The following is a 21342-nucleotide window of genomic DNA, read 5'->3' as shown; positions in this document are numbered from 1 at the left end:
TCCAACAAGACAGTGGAGATTAATTATCTTTAGAATATAAATCATTATGCTTGGATTCCTTCGATTAAAATTGATATTTTTATTTCTTTAATAATGCTGTCTCAAGTTGAGAGTTGGGATGGAAAACGGGAGGCATAATGTTGATTCTACATCAAGTGTCAATTTATCAAATTTGATATTTCAAAATGACAGGATGTTTTCTGAAGATATTGGCTAATGATACCCATATATGATTCATAAAAGTGGTCTCAAATAATTGGAATAATCTCAGATGCTTTAACATTGCTGAGTGACAACCTTAATTGGAACAAGATTGTGTCCTAACCTTAAGGCAGAGCATTAAGCTTCTAGGCTGATTTAATCTTGTTTGAGAAAATAAAATCATATCTACTTCCTCCCAATTGTGCCATGTTATTATAAATAACAATGCAGAAAGTACAAATAATCAATACATATTATATCCAATACAACATAAAATATTATGGAAGTCAAAGGCTTGGAGGCATTCTACATCCAATACAACATAAAATATTAGTTTCAGATCATATCTTTGTTCTGCTTGTTCATTTTGTTCGTTGCTCCTCCATCCTTTTCGTAGATTGTGACGAGCTCTGCCGCTACAAACTCCAAGAGAACAATTCATTATTCACAGTGTTTGATGATGGTTACCATCGGAGAGTCCCTGTCCTCTCCCTTGGCCGTCATTGCCAATGCTTTGTGTATTATAAGTATTCTTCCTGCTCCAATAAATCCTTTCCAGGTTCTAAAAATCTACAAGCTTAGGTGGAGAGTAGGCAGTTGGCGATTGAGGGGGTTGGGCATTTCATCAAACATCTGGTGGTTGAAGTCTGTGGCATTAACTCCAGCAAAGGTGGACGGCAGGCAGTTGGCGATTTGAAGGGCTGGAGGTCGACAGCAGCGCCGAGGCTGGAGATGTGGAAAGCTCGGTTTTGATAGGCGAGTCGGCCGGGTCAAACTTTTTTAGATAAATCTATAGGTAGAGGGCAAAATACGGCGATGTATATCACATGCCTCTATTCAGACAAGCCTTTTTTTTGGACAAAATATTTTCAACATTAAGCTCATTAGAATCGCATTATCTTGGTCACGGTGGGAGGACATCTACCCCACCTGCCAACAAAAAAAAAAATTGTGTATAATGTTCATGTTAATATATATTTTAAGACAACCCAACAACCCACCCCTAAGCTAAAAGCCAGACCATACATGAAGAAGGGAAGACGCAGAGAGTTTTCGAGACAATCATAGCAATGTTTTGCTATTGTTATATTTAAAAACATATATAAACCCAATTGTCCTCCTCTTGCTTGCATACCAAGTCCCTACCTAGTACTTTCAAACTAGAAACTCCAAAGCAAACACCGCCAAAGCGGAGTCTACAACTTTAGTTATTTAAATATACCTAAAGGAGAGGCTCTTAGCAGTGAAAGGATGGGTCATCTCGCACGACAGCTTGAGTACGTACTTCGCGGATTCGAGGTCCTTCCCGGGGCACACCTTCCTCCTCATCGTAGTCGTCGTCCTCGTCGTCTTCTTTCTTTCTTTCTTTCTTTCTTTCTTTTAAAGAATAAGTCGTATATAATAAGTACGGATGAATTTAATAAAATTAAAAAATAAAATATCTCAAAGTACTCAGGCAATTTTCTATGTTCAGCCCACAGAGTACTATCAGAGTGACTAGCTACATAAGCAGTCACTCAGTCCGCAGTCCCATTAGTTTTACGGAAAATATGCTTGGCCTGAAAGGCCCCTCTATCCGTCACCAATGTCTAGATATCTCGGAGCAAAGAGTGGACGCAACCATTACCCCTTGGGCCCTCCGGATCCAACTGGTGACTGTGCTTCAGGGCGATGGAAGTGGCCTGTAAAACATACTGGGTGTGATGAAGGCCCGCCCAAGCGACCCTTATCTCTGCAGCCGGAACCGATATGTCGAAGAGTTGACTGTCTTGCAGCCACGGCCCTACCCGGTTCGCCCGGAAGGACCTCGAATCCGCGAAGTACGTACTCACGACCCCTCACGTCCACGTCAGCAACCCCCCTCCGCAACCACGAACCGCTCGGGCACGAGCTCCTCCGGCCGCGCCCACACCTAGGGGTCGTGAGTGATGACCCGCATGTTGACCATAGCGGTGGTCCGCGCGGGGACGACCGGGATGGCGAGCTGGACGTCGTCGGTGGACAGGCAGGCCCGGCGGGTGGACCCGGAGGGTCTCCTTGACCACGGCCTGGAGGTACTGCATCGTCGCCAAGTCGCGTCGGTGACGGTGCGGTGGGCCCCCCACGACGGCGCCGATCTCGCGGCGGAGCTTGGCCTGGACGTCCGGATGGAGGACCAGCTCCGGCCGCCATGGCCCATTCGGCAGCAACGCCGTGGTGTCCGTGCCACGGAAGATCATCTCCTGCCACACAATATAATACCAGCTCAAGACCGAGAAGGAAAGAAAGGGGAACGGAGGACAAGAACAAGCGGAAGTAGATTAATATGAGCTCCCGCGCCGAGCGCTTCACGGGGTGGTCGACCAGCGAAGGAGGGATGGGAGAGGATCTCCCGGACGACGGCGGGGTCGGAGGAGACCACGGCCGGGGTGGAGCCGATCGAGAAGGCCATGAGCTGGGTGGCGGCGTCTGTGCGCGGGATCTTTAGCCTTACCGGCCGAAGACGGGGAGGCTGCGGGGGCCCGGGATGGGGACGACGCCCCGGCAGCTCCTGCCGTTGGCCCAGGGCGGACCGCCGGAGGAGAGGGCCCACGAACAGGGCCGACAGCAGGAGGAAACGGTCGCAGAGAAGGGAGTCGGAATCGGCGTGAGGCGAAAGAGACAAGAGAAGAGATCGCGGAGGAGCAGTGAGAGCTCAGGAGGGGACATTTATAGGACACGAGAGAGGTGGTGTCGGGGGTTGGGCGGGGTGGTTCCACGTGGAATTATATGCGGTTTTGGAAGGGATTTTGCGGTTTTGGAAGGGAATTATATGCGGGCTGATTGGGTAGCTACATACGTAGCACACCACTCGGGATACGCCCTGTGGACAGGAGAGCGGAAGCTGCCATTGGCACTACGTGAGATTTTGTATTTTGATGTTCTTGGGTGTATTCGGACACGCGTTGTCTGAAGAACCCGTTTTAAGCAAAAAAAAAAAAAAAAAAAAAAAAAAATTCTTTGATGGCATTCTTTACTTTTGTATCATCTCTCTCTTGTTTTATTTTTATATTTTATTTTTCTTTGAAAGGGATTGAAAATATATCTCAGTTACGAACTTTTACAAGGTTTATGTTATCTCTGGGATTGCACGTTACTTTGATTTGTAAATATGTAAATAATGATTAGATTGTTTCCGAACTGCATGGATTATTGAGGGGGGCGATTGGATGGTCGATGCATTAACGCCGAGGTAAAATTATGAGTCCGGTGACTCGAGAAAGAAGAGCCCAAGTTTGCAAGCCAATTAGGTGGAGCATCGCGCGCATTCATGCATATATAGTATGAGCCAAGAGTATATTGACTATCACCGGTATGATGGATAGATCTAGTTCTAATACATCCAAAGAAATAGTTTTATTGCTATTCCACAAACAACCTCCTCGTACATGAGTGATCTTGAAGACACGAAGGCAGCATGGTCACATAAAAAGCGACCCAATAGCTGGCACATGAGTGATCTGAAATATAGCACAATTTCTTGCCAGCCTGCGGATGCCGATGGCATCCTATAGGTCATCCGAGAGACAAAATCTAATCCAGGAACTAATAAATAAATAAGTAAGTAAATAAAATCCAAGAGTGGTTAGGTTTTTGAAGGGGGTCTTGAAATGGTAGAAGATTTACCCTCCCATCCATAAAAAGGTAAGCTTCAGGTTAAGAGTTGGCGGAAGGCGGGGAGCAACAAAGGGAGAGAAGCGGATTACTAGTTTATCTTCAACTTTTAGTATTTAGTTTATTTAGTATATTAAGTCCATCATCATTTCTTATCTTTATTTAGTTGATAAAGTATATCTGGTTGATGAGGTCTATCTTTTATATGTTCATCTTTTAGTTATTTCATTACTCATAAAGCAACTATTATAAATGTTTGTTGTTTCTCCTCCTTCATGGTTTGCTCTCTTTTTGTGTTTGTCGACTTGCCTCATGACGGAGGGTCTCGGTGGAGCTTGTGCCTTATGATAATGGATGCAATTTGCTTGTATTGAATATTTACACCTCTCGAGGCAAGATGATGCTAATGGAATTAAGTAGACATATTTATAGGTAGATGCATCTGGATTATAACTGATGGAGAAATTTATTATAAGTTTGTTGTGCATGATGATACCTATTATAACCATAAGAGATATATATACTGCTGGAGAATTACTAATAAATCACAAGCAGAAAGCTAATGCGCATGCATAAAGTTTGCCTAGCATCGACAAGGATGAGAAGACTTGGTATAATTTTCACCATATGTTTCCCTCTAACAAAGGTTTGATTGGATTTAGGGAAGCTTGTCGTGAAAATATAGGTTATGAACTATATAAGTTGAAAGATGACGGCAGCTCTTGGCTTTGTTGGTTGTACTCATGCTAGATCTAAAAAAATTGATGGTAGCCATTTACATTAAGTTTTTGGGTTGCTCAAGCCTCCTACGTGTCATGGACCAAGCGAAAACACCCCACTTTTGGCTAGGGTGGCACTCGATCTTTCTCCCGACAAGGAGTTAAAAAAAGTCTCCAGTAAAAGAGAATCCAAAATCATGCATGCATGGCACCGGAAAGTTGAAAAGGGCTTTCAAGTCCTTTGAGCCCCGTTTCACAGATGTGGCAATGTCAAATTTAGTGCAACATCAATGATGATGGTAAATGATGGTAGATACAACGGTTCCAAGTTTTCTTATCAACAGCGAGTTTATCCGTAGAATAAGGGATTTAAATTCTCAAGATATTAGATATTTTAGTTACTGATGAAGACCAAGATGATGCAAGACCTCAATTTATCTCGGATGAATGGTAAATGAAGAAATTTAGAGTGTAGCAAGATTTTTTCAGATTTTGACCGATATTTTAAGATCGAGATATCAAAATCTAATATGATAAATTTGAGATTTTGAACTATACATAAGCAAGACTTTAAAATTTATTAATAAAAAATATATATAAAAATATTAAAAATATCAATTTATATAAGATATTGTTTCAGCTAATATCTTTAATTTGTGTCAACCGATGTAATAGAGTTGACATTTTCATATATACCATATGAAAGGTACTAGCACCAACACAAACTAAGTTATCAGTTAAGACCTTGCATGGAACAAATACTTTACTTAATGAAACACTTTCATCAAACAACTAGGTTAGAATTGTGTATATATTATATTACTCATGTTAACTTTAAAGAAAAACTTAATATCTAATGTTTTGTTTGACTATCATTTGACAATTAATTCTTAAAAATATCAGTCATTTTATGTTGAGTTAATTACAAATAAAAGTAAGACCTTGCTTGGAACAAACACTTTACTTAATGGAACACTTCATCAAACAACTAGGTTAGAATTGTGTATATTATATTACTCATGCTCACTTTAAAGAAAAACTTAATATCTAATCTTTTGATGACTATCATTTGACAATTAATTCTTAAAAATACCAGTCATTTTATGTTGAGTTAATTACAAATAGTTTGACTTTTTTTTATACACAATTAATGCAATCAAGGAGTAAACTTGAAGTGACCATCAAAACCAAGGACACTAAGAATAAAATAATCAATAGTGTGAATGTTAGGTCTGTCCATCCTTTATTCATTTTTTGTAAAATGAAAAGCTTACAGAGTTGAAGCAATACAAATGAAATTCTCCTAAGGTAGCAATTTCAGAGTGAATGAGAGAGAGAGTGAGAGGGGCAGGGTGGGGCAGAGAGTTAGCAGTATTTTAATATCATTTCTTTTCCTTGCACATATTAAAACTCTTTCCATGCAAACATCTAAATTCTAGTGTGAGAACAAATAGTTAAACCCAACAGCTCCAAATATTAGGCAAGGCAGCCGCCGCCAGATTCAAAACTCCCGGCGGGCGGCCCCAAATATCCCTCGGCTGAAAAAACTCGCCGTTGTTCCCCCCGACTACCCTTCGAGGAGAACGGGGAAACACAATAATTACTTGCAAATAAAAAATCTTAGAAGCTCCACAAAAACGAATTCGCCTCGAAATCCACTCCCCCGTTCTCCTCCGCTACATCCGGCGGCGCTGACGCCGGCGCCGGCGGAAAGAAATCGTAAGCGAAGTCATCCATCGTCGCCGGTGGGAAATCCGTCCCGACTCCATCCGGCGCCGTCGGCAGGTCCATGAACGACCAGTCGAGCACGTCCTCGCTCGCCACCGTTGCGGCCTCCGACAGCGACATCTCCGGCGCCGGCACGGCGTCGGCGAAGTCGTCGTTGTGGGCGTGGCGGGCGGCGGCGGCCTGGATCTGGCGGGCGCTGAGGGAGCGGCCACCGGATATCCGAGGCGGCGCGTCGGGGAAGTTGAGGCGGCCGCGGCGGCCCCGGAGGCAGAAGACGGCGGCGTCGAAGGCCCTTGCGGCCTTCTCAGGAGACTCATACGACCCCAGCCAGATTCTCTCCCGGCTGTTGGGGAGTCGGATCTCCGACACCCACCGCCCCCACTTCCGCTTCCGCACCCCGCGGTACCGCCGCTCACCGCTGGCGGCGCCCTCCGTCTTCGCCATGTCGACTGGTGCGATGGTGACGCGTGGACGATGTGAGTTGGATCGTCGCGAATCTCGGTGTCGCGCGGGCGAGGTGAGAGCGCAGTAGCAAGTGGTTTTCGAGATGACGGCAGGGGAATGGGCGGAGCTTTAAAGAAGGGGTGGAGTGGAGAAGCGCGTGCGAGTGGGGGGTTGAAGAAGTGGCACCTGGCACGTGTCCGCGGGCGGGAGTCAGGTTTAGAGCACGTTGGCACGCGGGGGAGCTTGGGGAGTTGAAGAACGCGGGGAGACTGAGAGGAGTCTGAAAGCGTGTGAATCTGATAGAAAACGTGTCGCTATCGGAGGAGGTGGGGGTTCCGATAAGCTTCCTTCCTGGCTTGCCTGGTGACGACTGGAGTGGTTTTGGCTGCCTCTGGTGTGAGGCCTGCACAGGAAAGGAGAAATTTGTGCAGGAATTTAGAATGAGAACTTAGATGTGCAAGGCCAGGGTATTGTGGGGTTCTCTTTGCACTATATATAAATTAGTAAAAATATTAATTATTTTTAGTAATTATAATATTTATGAATAAATGTTATTTTAATAATTAAAAATAATGATAAGGTCTTTCGAGCTGGAGATATACCATGTTGACGGTGATTTACATTATTAAAAAGCTTAAAAACAGAAATTACATATTTTTTTAATTTTGAAACCATGCATCAAATGGATACAAAAATAAATACTTTTAATGATTTTATGAGACCATATTTTGCTATAATTTAAGCATCAAAATCTATTGATTTTTCGATGCAAATCGTCGGCTAAGCCGATATGTATTCGACTTGGTTTGTGGCTAGATTGACTAAAGAAACAAATAAATTTGACATGGAGAGTGCTAGATCAGGAAATAATCTTGGACATATAATTAAATAAGAGTAGATTTGGAAAGATCCAACGTTAAGGTAAATTAGAGATCTTGTCTAATCAAGCAATGTCAAGTAGAGTCACCGATATTATCCAATCAACTGATGTCAATATGGATTAGAAATTTTATCAAAAAGCATACTATGGGGAATATTTTTATTTTTTTATTTACAAGAAATAAGTATTGACAGTACTCCTGGAGTCGTACATCTACAAAAAAGTATATTACAGGCAATATTCTTATTCTTTCTTTATTTTGTGAGAAATAAATATTTTACATACTTTCGAGAAGGCTCAAAAGGTCGTGCAGCGATAAATAGAGATGCCCGCCACTTGTAAGGAGCATCTTAAATTAGATAAAATTTTCAATTCTATTGTCCAAAGAGAGTTTATTTATAATTCCTTCTTCCTCCTATTTTAAAAGACTGTGCGTATTATTTTCATTTGTATATGTTTTAAATCATGGGATCATGATTAACAAAGTGAATTCTAAATTAAGTATTCTAACATATATTTTTAGTGTACTAGTACAATGAGCATGGCTTATTTTTGTACCTATGTAACATATAGGTTATAGAATTTAAAAAGATTAATTCTTCATAGATATTCTATATAAGTGTATATCCTAACCCGTGGGATGGACCTTTCATTTGCATCCTCCAAAGTTGATTTTGTAATCCTTTAATTTTTATCAAAAATTTGATTTTAATTATGTAGCCCTATTGATATTATATATATTATATAATATTATGTATAAATATATGCATGCATGCGTGCATACATGTGCATGCACACGTGCATGCATGCGTTATTAATTTATTGAAGGAGATAAAAAAAAAGAAGAAAGATAGCACTTTCAGGTGTGGAGATATTATAAAAAAAACAAAGATACCCGTTCAAGTGCAGACGGTAAAGACAACTCAAGGAAGACACTCAAATTACAGTCCAAATCTCCATTTAGATAAATATTTGAATATGTGGATGCAACTGGGATGGTTCTTAAAGAGCTTATAAGATGGTTTGATTGGGCACAGGCTGTTCCCAGTTCATGCTCGCTTTATCCATAGCGTTTTATTGGTGTTTCAAAAGCATGCATGAGCATGAAGTGCAAGCCAAACAGGATAGGATAGGGTTGCGAGGAAGAGGTACTATTTTTTTTTGGTGAAAAAAAGTAATTTATATAGTTCTAAAGTGAATACATCCTGCCAAATCAAGAAAAAATAAAAAGTAAAAAAAAAAAAGAAAAAAAAAAAGTATGTCAACTGCGGATGTCCAAAAAACTTTCGGGTGCGCCGAAGGGACACCATTTGATGCCATCAGTGGTGACGCATCTCGTTGACGGAAGGCATGAACATATCCGACGTAGCCCTTCTGACCACTTTGGGGTTCGTCGAGATTCAAGGGGTGAGAAGGGCTGGTCTCTGACCGCGTTTGGACCTGCCAGCTGAATGGAACGTCAAAGCCATAAGAAGCCATGTATCTACGTCACCGGCTATCTGTGTCTGTTTCCACGCAGGGTCTTGGACTGACTGCTACCCTGGCTGTTTCCCCGCCGTTTGGGGCCTACGAGCAGGCTGTTTCCAATTTGGTCAGATAGTCTCTTTTTCGCCATGTGGATGTACACTTCCACATTAATGGTATGAAGCCCAACCAATGTATATCAAACCTAAGCTTTACATCACCTCATGGCATAAGATGTAGACCTTTTTTTTGGTAGCGCACATCTTTATTTATTTATTTATTATTTTTTCGAGCATGGATAGGATGGGAGGAAATATGATGCAGGACCCAAAGAGAGAAAGAAAGAGAGGAGAAATAGAGAAGAAGTAGAGAGGAGGGAGGAGGCTTCGCACCTAGCCCCGCTCAGAGTTTCACACTTGAAGAAGGAGAACCAAATTTCATTCATCATAGTATAACCTAAATAATGTACGGACCCATATATATAGAGTCACAAAATAACAAAAAGACTCTTACAAAAAAAAAGCAATTCCATAAAGCCCCAAAATGACAATATGTAAATAAACCCATAACATAAAATCAATTCAAAATAAAATCAAGCTAACTGAACTAGTTGGATCTGCTGAACTGGCACGATCCTGTGGCGACTGGCTGATCTGGCATTGGTGTCCGTACCAAAATCTAGCTGAAAATTAGGTAAGTATAGAATTTGGATCCATATTATTGGTATTGACCCTCTGGAACCCTACAAACTGCATTAGTTGTTGCCCTTCATATTTTTCCGTTTCATAGACCTATAAATTGCACCTAAAATTTGTAAAGAAAAAGGGTTATTGATGTAATACAGCTGTATGCTCACCAAATATTCTTCGTGCATAGCAAGCTAGTGGCATTACTTTAGAACTCAAGGTTCATAAAAGCATGCTGAGGATTGCATACAACAAGCTTTCAACGACTATAAGTCAAAAAGCTATATGGAATTTCTGAATTTAACTAGATGAACTAGAAATTAGATTAGGACCTATTACAGGCAATGCTGAATGTATTCAATTAAAGCCTTGTGTTGGTTCACCTAATGATTCATGTATTTTGTCAATATATGAAACTATAAATCTAGAAAGTGCCAAGATTTAATTCTATTTGGAGTTTATGTGCCCCAACCAATAAAGAGTTTGTTTTATATTTAGTCAATACGTACCCTACCTCTTTATATATGTTAATACATTTAAGTTATATTTTTTGTGAGCTATTTGAGACGCTGTCTTCTTTTAAAGATTAAGGCAAACTCCTAATACATTGATAATTACTAATGATAATCTTTATAATAAAATATGTTGATGCTAATAATCATTCTAGCTTTTTCCCAGCTATTTCGTGCTGGTTTATAATAATCTTCTCAAAATATTAAACTTTATTTTGCTATCAAAATTCTATCATCTAGCTTGATATCACTTGGTGTATTATAAATATTAGCTTATTGGGTTGTTGAACTCACATATTCCTTATTATTATAGACTGATATCATATACAAGGCTTCTAGCAGCTGCTTAAGATGAATAGATGATTAATTATTTGGAAGGTTACTAGGAAGGAGATTAGTTCCCTATTATAGTTTCATTAACAAGTATGGACAATGTTTGCTTCCCAATGGTTTTGGAAAGACAAACTATCTTCATCAAAATTGCTCAATTCATATTTGGGACTGAGATTTCTCATGTAGTAGTGATTTCAATGATTACTTATAAATTAAGGACTTAGTATTCTCAATTATCTTTTGAATAAAATAGTGTCCAGAAATTTGATAATTTTACATTTAAATAAAAAAAACTAATTTTTTTTAAGAGTATGATTAGTTTATTGCTTAGTTCTTGATATTTGATTAATTATTGCTTTGGTTCGAGGTCATGATATGGTGAACATGATTGACGTGTGGTCGAACCATTGTAGTAGGTCAGACCGGTTTGACGGGTCCAAACATTGAGTATCAGTGTATGCAAAACATTGGCCTACTCTAGTACTAAATTTAAGATAACAGTCAACAAAAGAACCAAGTGTTAAGTTCATCTTGTCCTATTATCCCTAATGTGCCATTTCCTCCCCATGCTCCGGCTTTCATCAGGGTGACATCTAACTCCCAATATTAGATCTAGCCAGTCAGATTATTATATATTATTATTAATTAAATAAACATTAATATAAGTACTTGCCGATAATATTAAATCATTTATGTTATTCATTATAATTCAAGTGATATTATTAGAATAATCTTTTTAAAATTAAAATTACCTTTATACTAGTTGTTTAATATTATTTATCAGATTTTGCATAAATATCCTTCCAAAATTGATATTTGCATGTATACCCTCGTAAAACTCTGTTATTGTACTAATGCCTGTAATATAATGGTTGTTCTAACGATATTAAAAAAAATCATATTTATTAATTAAAAATAAAATAAAATTTTAAAATTACGCTATTGTTTCTGTCTTCTTCTTTTACTATCGGATCGCGATCTATTTGTATGTCTACCTATTAAGGATATTGTAGTTATTTTAATTTAAAACCGTTAATTTTTTATGCATGGATATATATATGTAAAAACAAAAATAAAAAAAGAATGAAAAAATAAGTATTTTATGAGGATATACATGCAAATATCAATTTAAAAAATTTATTTATACAAAATTTAATATTTAGAAAAATATTTATGCAAAAAAAAACTCTATTTATTATTAGTAATAAAAATATTATGGATAATCCCCACCCCCACCATATCAGAGTTGGAATCAGTTTGGCTGATATGGCGGCGGACCAGGTCATTTCTGGGCCTTGTAATGCTATTTTTTGAAGTAATTTAAGGTTTTCTTATCAAAAAAATAATTTAAGCTTCTTGTATCATCCAATCTCGAGATACAAATATACCCGTAATCAACCTCTTTACCTCCGTACATCAAAAGGTAGCTAGCTGCAGGCTCCTACTGCCACGCGTCACCTGTCACGCCAGCAGGTGGAAAACCCTGGTAAAACGGGACGCGTGTCAGACGGCTGTATGGCTTCTTTCTGTCCTTCGTCTTCTTGCTTGAAAACCGGACTTCTCACCTGCCTCTCCTTCCCACTGTATCAGCTTTCTTCCACCCCCCAACCAAATGGAATGAACCCCTAATAAAATCTCTATAGAGCATCCGACCAGAATTCCGAGGGTTTCGCAAATCCCTACTTGTTTCGAAGTCTTTCCGTCGGATTTGATCCCAATCAAGGGTTAGGGATTTCGTCCTTCTTCTTCCATTTGGTTTTCTACCGAAAAGAAAGAAAAGCGTGAATTCGACTTGATTCCACTTAAATTTAGGAGACAAAGATCCTTTTTATCCGTTCTGGTCAGTGAAAGAGAGGAGGCGGCGAGAACCGTGGCCACTGAATGGGCCACCGGGCCGCCCTCTGAGCGCCACCATCCGCGGCGGTGGAAGCGACGGCGAGATGCCCTACGAGCAGGAGCAGGAGCAGGAGGTCCACCACAATCGTGGAGATGATGGATTGGCGGTGCCTCCCCGGTACGAATCACACCATTTAATGACTATTATTTGCCTTTCTCCTTTCGCCATGCAAACGGGCTTAATTTTGGAGTGAACTCGAAGGATATTGGAGGAAAAAAAAAAGCTTTTTTCCCCTTCTGTAAATGGGTTCGGCTCATTGTTTTTACTCACCGTTTATGTAGTCGTGAATCGTGATAGCTAAATTTCTCTGTCCTTTAGCGCACCCTGCTGGGTAATGAGCTTCTTTTTTTGTCCCAGATACCTCATTCTGGTGTAGTTAAGCACAAATTTAAAGGTCTAGTTAATCATATGCCACGCAGATGCTGGTTTGTCGGAAAATAGGGTCGTTTTGTCATACTTAATGAGGAGGAGTGCGGGTACAAAATGGTGAAGAAAGACACCAGCTTTGTGTTTGTTCTTTGAAGTCTTTTCATTCCATTTACAAGTCTAAGTTGCCATCTTTAGGTATTTGAGTATCATACTCCAGTCAGTTTGGCGGTCTATGCGCTGCATGCTGACTTAGATATGAATGTTTGATGCTGTCTAATATGACTAACTTGATATGCTGTATTGACAATTTTAATCCACAATCTAACAATAAAATAGCGTTGCTAAGGAATTTTAGTCTTAATATTTCCTACAAGTTGTGGTCGAATAGTTATATGCTATTTCTACTTGTAGTATCTCTGTGTATTTTAGCATGCCAACTGATATTACTTGATTCAGATTGTATTTACTGACACCATAAGTTACAAGGAGTATATAACTGCACCATGCTGGTAAGCTGAAAAACAATACGTAGGAATAAGACAAGGAATGGTGCTTGGTTATGATATTTCATTTTACAGTGATCCTTTGAAGTACAATTTAACATAACTAAAGTCCACACACAATCTTACTTAGATTTTTCAAAGTTCTCCAACTTTGTTCCAAGTGGAAATCGTGTACAAATGTGCAATACATGCTTGTAGAATTATCTTAGAGAATTTGTGAATGTCAGAGGAAAGCTTCAATGGCATTGTCAAATGAACAATGAGCTGAGTGGTGGTCTTTTACCGCATCACTTTGGAAGAGATCAAAGTATTCAAATGAGTTCATTAATCTTCTTTTTTTTTTATCATTTTGTTGGGTATAATCTTTAGCTACCTTGGCTTAGTTCCTAGGAGTTCATCTTGTTGGATTTTGTCGTCTTTTCTGCCATTTCTCCAAGCATCTTTTTGATGTCTTTCTTAGGATAAAATCATATGTCCTCCTTGGCTTTATAACTTTCCTAAATTTCAAAAATATTCTCAATGATATTGTCATCTTCCTTGAAAAGACTAAGACATAAAAAAATTTGTCATCAGGAGTTTGAAAATTTTCTGAGAACTTCTCTGCTGGTTGGCCAATAGTGTGACTATGGTTCTATCTAATATTGGATATAATGAACAATGAGTTGATTGATTTCTTAAGTTCAGTTGCATCTGACACAACTTCTAATTTAATCAAGCAGTAATGCATTTTGCTTGCATGGAACAGCACCAAAAGTATATTGCAATTTTAATTGGTAGAAGTCCCATGGTGATCATAGCTGAAGCTTGGTGTCTAGTTGTATATTATAATTAATCCTACCTCCTGCCTACAAATGCTATGCAAGATATTTCCCTGAATTGCAATGTGCAAGTTATTCAACTCTGATTATAGACTGTGTGACTGAAAGAATTGGGATGCTCTGATATGAGACTTTCCTTAATTTTTTCCAGATGCCTTAATTGTGGTATTAGTGCAAAGTTTACATCACATATGCGCCGTGGCCCCGAGGGACGAAGAACTCTGTGCAATGCATGTGGCATTGCTTGGAAAAAGGTAATTATTTGTTTCCTGGTATGTGTGTCTCTGATGATAACATTATTTTGGTTCCTAGTATTTCTTTCCTGGTATATATCAATTGTTGGAACATGTGCAGTTAAGATATGCATGATATTACACTGTCTGCTGTAGCAACAGTATAGTTAAAATTTGCACAAGTGGGAATCACATTTCACTGATACCAAGTCATTCTTCAGAAGTCATACAAAACAATATAAAATGTGCAACTTGGTGTCAGTGTGCTCTAATTTCACAATGTACTCGTTCATCTCAGGGCAACTAAATGAATGGTTGAACTAAGTTTTGACTGTAAAGGTCCCAGCATCTTTTTTTGATAAAAATTTTGGGAAAAACAAGCAGTTTACCATGAGAGAAAGCAGTGAAAGAAAATCATGATGGAATCATTGAGAACGTCAACCTGCCCATTTGATGCTCTGATCCTTTTGAAGCTTAGTTGGACTTATGCAGACACCTAAGTTGCCAGTCATGAAGATAGCTCGTTATGTAGACTTAACATGCCCTAATGAACTATTTAAAGTGTTGTATAAGTATCATTAGTATAATAAAAAAGTTATTTATTAAGTGCTATGGAGAAATGTTATCGCATATTGATATCTATATGCATTCTTACATGTGTAGTTGTGCATATCTTGCGACTAACTAAATGTAAGCCATCCATTCATTTTTAGGCTTTGTACCATTTGAACGAACTTTCTGCCTTTTCACTTTTATTAACTCTGAAGTGACTAAAACCCCTTATTGATATGTTGTTTGATTTACTTTTTTGCTTGAAATACTCTGTCCAATGTAGCAGAGTGTTTGCCCTGTTTGTTAAGTTGTCCCAAATAGAAGATAGATACATCGGATGGTCTTCTAAATAGCATAACATGGATATATCGCATGCATGAATTTGTATATGTGTCTGCCTTCACTTTTGTGAATGATCATTTTAAGTGGGTTCTATTGTGTGGTACCCTGTCAATCAAATTTGATCAAATTTCTTTCTTATAATATGATTATTTTCGGTCATCCATTGGTGAATGTAGCTATCAAGCTACTGTTCTGTTACTTACTCGGTAACTGATGAATAATTTTAGAATTGCACAAACAGGGAAAACAGAGAAAAGTTCTCGACTATGATGCTCCTAGTGAAGACATAGCAAATTCGAAAATGGTGCCAGAAGTTGATATGGAATTTGAAAATGAAGATAAGGCATATGAATTTTACAATAGGTATGCTGGGATGATAGGTTTCAGCGTACGAAAAGGTTGGTTAGATAAATCATCTGAAAATGTTACCAGATCAAGAACATTGGTTTGTTCAAGAGAAGGTTTCCGCAAGGACAAAAAGGGTGCAAGGGAAGTGAAGAGACCAAGGCCAGAGACTAGAATTGGTTGCCCTGCACGTATGACCATTAAACTTATGCCTAGTGGTAAATATCGTGTCACCGAATTTGTACCTGACCATAACCATCAGCCAGCTCCCCCTTCGGCAATGCACATGCTAAGGTCTCAGAGGATAACAACTGAAGTTCAAGCTGCTGAAGCAGATTTGTCAGATGATTCAGGAACGACACCAAAGTCCACTAATGAGCCTGCAAGAAGACAAGTTGGAGGTCTTCGAAATGTTCAATTTCTCCCTGCAGATTATAAGATAGGTCTTCGATCAAAACGTATGAAGGCTATGCGAACGGGAGATGCGGAATCCGTGTTAAAATACCTACAAAGTATGCAGCTTAATGACCGATCATTTTTTTATGCCCTACAAGTTGATGAGGATGATAAATTGACCAACATTTTCTGGGCTGACTCAAAGTCTGTAATGGATTTCAACTACTTTGGTGATGTAGTTTGTTTGGACACAACTTACAAAGCAAACGGATATGGTAGGCCGTTTGCACCATTCCTTGGTGTGAATCACCATAAGCAGATTGTTATATTTGGCGCAGCATTGCTATATGATGAAACCACAGAATCTTTCAAGTGGTTGCTTGAGACTTTCAAGCTTGCAATGCATGGAAAACAACCAAAGACAATTCTGACAGACAATTCTGTGGCAATAAGTAATGCTATTGCTGAGGTGTGGCGAGGCACAAGTCACCGTCTTTGCGTGTGGCAAGTCTATCAAAATGCTGTTAAGCACCTAAATCATGCCTTTCAAGCTTCAAAAATTTTTGCAAAGGATTTCAACAGATGTATTTATGATTGTGAAGATGAGGAAGAGTTTGTAGCAGCATGGAGAACACTGTTAGAGAAATATGATCTTAGGAACAATGAGTGGTTGGCAAAGCTTTTTGAAGAAAGGGAGAAGTGGGCTTTGGTATATGGCAGGCAAATATTTTGTGGTGATATGAAAAGCACTCTACAGAATGCTAACATAAATAGTATCCTAAAGAAATATTTAAGTCCACAATTAGATCTCTTGTCGTTTTTTAAACAGTATGAAAGAGTGGTGGATGAACATAGGTATGCAGAATTACAAGCTGATTTTCATGCAAGCCAAAGTTTCCCAAGAATTCCTCCTTCAAAGATGTTGAGGCAAGCTGCTAATTTGTATACTCCTACAATGTTTGAAATGTTTCGGAAGGAGTTTGAGATATTCATGGATTGTATGCTATACAATTGTGGCGAGGTTGGAACAATATCGGAGTTTAAAATAACTGTGGGTGAGAAATCTAAAGAACACTTTGTTAGATTAGACTCATCTGATTGTTCAGTTGCTTGTAGTTGTAAAAAGTTTGAGTTTGTAGGGGTTCAATGTGGTCATGTATTAAAAGTGCTTGATGTTCGAAACATTAAAGAGCTACCAGAACGTTATTTCTTGAAGAGATGGAGGAGAGATGCTAAGACAGGGACAGAAAAGGACACTCAAGTTGCAAGTGATGGCGAACCAGGGTCTTCTACAATGACCTCATTGCACCCTCCTTTATCTTCATATGCTCATCACCAAGGATTTCATGGCATGACACAATTTAATCAGGTAATACTCAGATACATGTTCAAGGTAATAGGCTAGTGTTTTCACTTTGATATTGATAGTATATTTATTATAATACAGTTATCTCCAGTTTCTGATTTACATCAACAACCATTAAGTGGAAGCACTCAGTTAGGTCAGGTAATACTTAGTTCAAAGCATATTTTTAAAATTTTTAATATATGAAAGGTTTGTTGAAGCTCCTTGGCAAGATTACATAATAGCCTTACTGTCAAGAAAGCAAAACACATAGACACTGTATGGTGATTGAAAAGTGTCCATATAATGCATTGTAATTGCTGCTTCTTGGATTCATATCATCTTAACATAGTTTCTAATGCTTTAGAACATAGTTTCTAATGCTTTAGAATTGATTCAAGATATCATTTTGTTTTCTTTTTGAATGTTTTGCAGGGTTACTCAACCCTGGACATGCAATCCCAGCAATTCTTTGGTAGTTCTCAGTCGAACCACTAGAGGATCAACCATGGTCATTGAGGCATCATCAATCTTGACAGTGGATCAATTGTTATGCATGGTATACTAGTCTTCATCTATTTTATAAACAAGCATGACCAAAAACAAAAGAACAATTTGGTTCGCAGTTCTTTCAGCCATGATAGTTGCTGATCTCAATATAATGAAAATATCAGTTTGTACTTTCCCATTGGCTGATAGTATGCTTTGATTTCATGTTTTGTGCTTCTCCGAGTACAGGCAGATTGATCTTATAATTCTTGCTTTTCAATGGCATAAAGCAGTGACAATTTAGTCATATGAGGGAATTTTCGTATGTCTAACATCAACACGCTAAGCAGCTTACCATACGGTAGAATGCCAGAAGTTGGATTCTCAAAGGTAAATGCAGCCTGGAGCATGATAGGCGGGCAAAGTGTTGTGAGACTGGTTTGCTATCTCACGCCTATGTCCATCCTGAATGGTTTGTTGTATGTTTGGCAAGCTACATGGCATACAGTTCGATCATGTATTAAGCACCAATACAACTCTGTTGTAATTTATGATCCAAAAAGCTGTTCTCAAGGTGTAGTTAATTGTTATATTGCATGATCATGGCATATGTTAATGAGCCTCGCCAAGATTGCCTGCCCATAAGGAAAAGACCCAGTTGAGGACAATGGCATAATAGCAAAGAATTATCTTTGTATAGGAATTTGAACACATAATTCATTGGAGAGCATGTTCTCCAGATTTTCTCATTCCTTTTTTTTTTCTCCCAATGGATCAAGGAGTTTGTTTTGCTAAACAAGGCTTCAAAAGAGAAAACTTGCAGATAGAATGCATGCAGGCTGGATTCATTTGATATCCTGAATCAAGTTTGCAGCATTAATGTTGATGATTTTGCCAGCTTAGACTGTTGATAGTCTTTATGTATATGGTCTACCTATTGTTGTGCACTTCTTGTTCGCGCGCGCACACAATTTTTTTTTTTTTTTGAGAGCCAGGATGGTGGAACCCAGCTGAAAACAGAGCAAGAACAGGGTTGCACTCAAGTCTCTTGTAACCATGCAGAAGATTTTATTGGCTCCGCCAGTTGGCACTGTCGACAGAGGCATTGTAAATAAGCTTGTTTCCACTGAAATCATAGTTTTGTTACACTGGAATCCAACCTAAGTTACAGCCCCAGTTTATTTTGGTTTGTTTGATTCCACTTCCTCTGTGAGGCACAATGGCTACCTCTCAGCATCAAGAGAAGCATCACCTACTCATATATATATATATATATATATATATAGTACTCCTGTAAAAATACCTCTTGGATATTTATCCCCGTCAAGTTATAATTTGTACATCTACCCCCAATGCTAATATATTTTGCAAATTAGCCCCTATCACACCCTTTGTAGATTTTGTTATCTGAATACTAAACAATGCTTATGAAAAGAAGTTTTTACCTAGTTTTGTAATGAGGGTGTACATATGATTTTGTAGGCCCTCATTCTCCACATTCTACCACCTTAGAGTCTTAGAGAGGAACTAGAAGCCTTAACCCACTTCAAACTCCTCCTCTTCCCCACTTCCACTCTTAAAACCTTAACCTCGGAGGGGAAGGAAAAGTACCCTAATTATGGCCTTGACAAGTGAAGACCTCAATTGTGGCGACATTGACAATGGCTATCTCGTTGGTAACCCTAAACTCAAATCCGTTCTTCCTCTCTCTCTCTCTCCCTCCCTCCTTGGCATAGATTGCCCACAAGCCATGGCCATCATTCTAAGACACTAGACAAGCTATTGCCGTCTGAACCCAAACCCAAACCACTACAGCTGCTTCCACCTTTGCTTCCATCAGCGATGCCACCACCGGTTTTCTTCAATCCTTTACCTCACCATCCCCCAGTTGTTGTCAACTACTAGCACCATCATCTCCTCCCTCACTCTTATTCTACCATTCTCCGTTGCCGCCGCTGCCATCGATCACCACCAACTCCTCGTCCCTTACTCCTCTCTTTCCCTCTCTGAACTTCTCTTGCCACTATGACTGCTATCAACCATCAACACCATCACCTCCTCCTTCACCCCTCTCTCTATCGCTTTGTACCACCAAAGCCACTACCAACTATTAACACTACCTCCTCCATTAAACCTCTCTCTCCCAGCCTCCTCAACTACCATGTCTGTCTTCGACCATCAGCACCACCACTTCCTGCTCCCTCTACCAACCTCTCTTGCATGATTGTAGCATGCCATTGATTATGCATGGTCCATACAGATAAGAATCTGCATTTGGATTATGAGAATAAAATACGTCTTATATTTTTTTTCTTTTTTAATAAAAATCATGAAAGTCTGATGTAACATTCCGCATTGCATTTTTTTTGCATAAATGCACAATTACAATTAATCCATCGATTCATAATTCAAACTGCTTGTTTGACATTTTTTTGTCCAAGATCGCTCAGATTAGCTCTAGTTTCTTAAAGGCATTACCTAAATTTTAGATATTAAATGCCAAAGAAAGCCGAAATTTTTAGGAATAATCATGTAATTGGGCATTTTGTAGTGCTATATATATATATATATATATATATATATATATATATATATATATATATATATATATATATATATATATATATATATATATATATATATATATGCAAACATCTCAGATTCTTTTTGGATATTTACTGTTACAAAAATACAACTTATAATAAGTAACATAAAAATATCATGATTTTTCTGAATGTTTTTAGACTTCTTTAACTTGCTTTTTACATATCTTTCTTATTATAATTCAAGAATAATCTTTATAAAATTCTAGCAAAATCAAAATATCGAAAAAATTTTTGTGTTCAGCAAATAAAAATGATTTGATGAGAAGGCTCTTCTAAACTTCAATGAAACTAAGTTGGTTGTTAAAAATTAGAAGCCATAGGTCATTGGCTCACTTTATTTCTTTTTTCTTTCCGAAAGACTTTACACACATCAACCCTTCCAACCCCCCCCCCCCCCCCCCCCCAAACCAAAAAAAAAAAAAAAAAAAAAAAAAGGCAAACAAATGGATTCATTGGTTGCTTTAAGTCCAAATTAACCACCTAACAATTTTACCAATACATGTATCAAAAGAAAAAAAAATAAATTATTGAGGAAATTGATAGCCAGTCCCTTTGCCCATAACACTTAATTCCTCCTTCGAAGCCCTAATCCCTGTCTTAATCCCTGCTTGTCGTGGAAATGGGTCCGACCTAAAAGTAGTTTAGGCAATCGAACCCATTTCCGCAACCATGTTAACGTGCTTCGAAGCCTCTTCCGGGGAACCCAGTACAGCGTTCTAGAACCATCCCAACCTTTCAAAACAAGAGCGTCGTAATATGATGTCTCTTCTAAGCTCCTTTCCCAGCTTAAAATGTTCCAATAAAGTCGAAATCATAGTCATAGCGCAGGAATCGAAGAGTCCGCGTT

The 21342-nt window shown here is 38.8% G+C and overlaps 2 protein-coding genes across 15 annotated transcripts; one reads left to right on the top strand and one right to left on the bottom strand.

Annotated features, from left to right (window-relative positions):
* Positions 1-5756: 5756 nt before the first annotated feature.
* On the bottom strand, positions 5757-6845 carry LOC103709326 (ethylene-responsive transcription factor ERF017-like). Its single transcript, XM_008794623.5, has one exon. It carries the CDS (start codon positions 6723-6725, stop codon positions 6174-6176), a length of 552 nt encoding a protein of 183 aa, XP_008792845.3. The 5' UTR covers positions 6726-6845; the 3' UTR covers positions 5757-6173.
* Positions 6846-12115: 5270 nt separating this feature from the next.
* Positions 12116-18809, top strand: LOC103709325 (protein FAR1-RELATED SEQUENCE 5-like). Of its 14 annotated transcripts, none has more exons than XR_604433.5 (6): positions 12207-12614; positions 14339-14441; positions 15556-17424; positions 17503-17562; positions 17836-17959; positions 18183-18809. XR_604433.5 is itself a non-coding variant. In XM_026805522.3 (6 exons), exons 1-6 carry the CDS (start codon positions 12541-12543, stop codon positions 17896-17898), a joined length of 2085 nt encoding a protein of 694 aa, XP_026661323.3. In that variant the 5' UTR covers positions 12207-12540; the 3' UTR covers positions 17899-18088. The 14 variants fall into 14 exon arrangements, 4 of the variants coding, with proteins under 4 accessions (XP_038985390.2, XP_008792843.3, XP_088577472.1 ...); XR_604431.5 differs by having other exon boundaries at positions 18139-18809; XR_015986852.1 differs by having other exon boundaries at positions 15542-17424.
* Positions 18810-21342: the final 2533 nt, after the last annotated feature.

Source organism: Phoenix dactylifera, chromosome 5, assembly GCF_051530095.1.
Source record: "Phoenix dactylifera cultivar Ajwa chromosome 5, Ajwa_hap1_PhDact_Kaust_v1.1, whole genome shotgun sequence".
Classification (NCBI taxonomy): Eukaryota; Viridiplantae; Streptophyta; class Magnoliopsida; order Arecales; family Arecaceae; genus Phoenix; species Phoenix dactylifera.
Note: the sequence above shows the minus strand (reverse complement) of the source record. Positions and strands in the feature narration are given on the sequence as shown.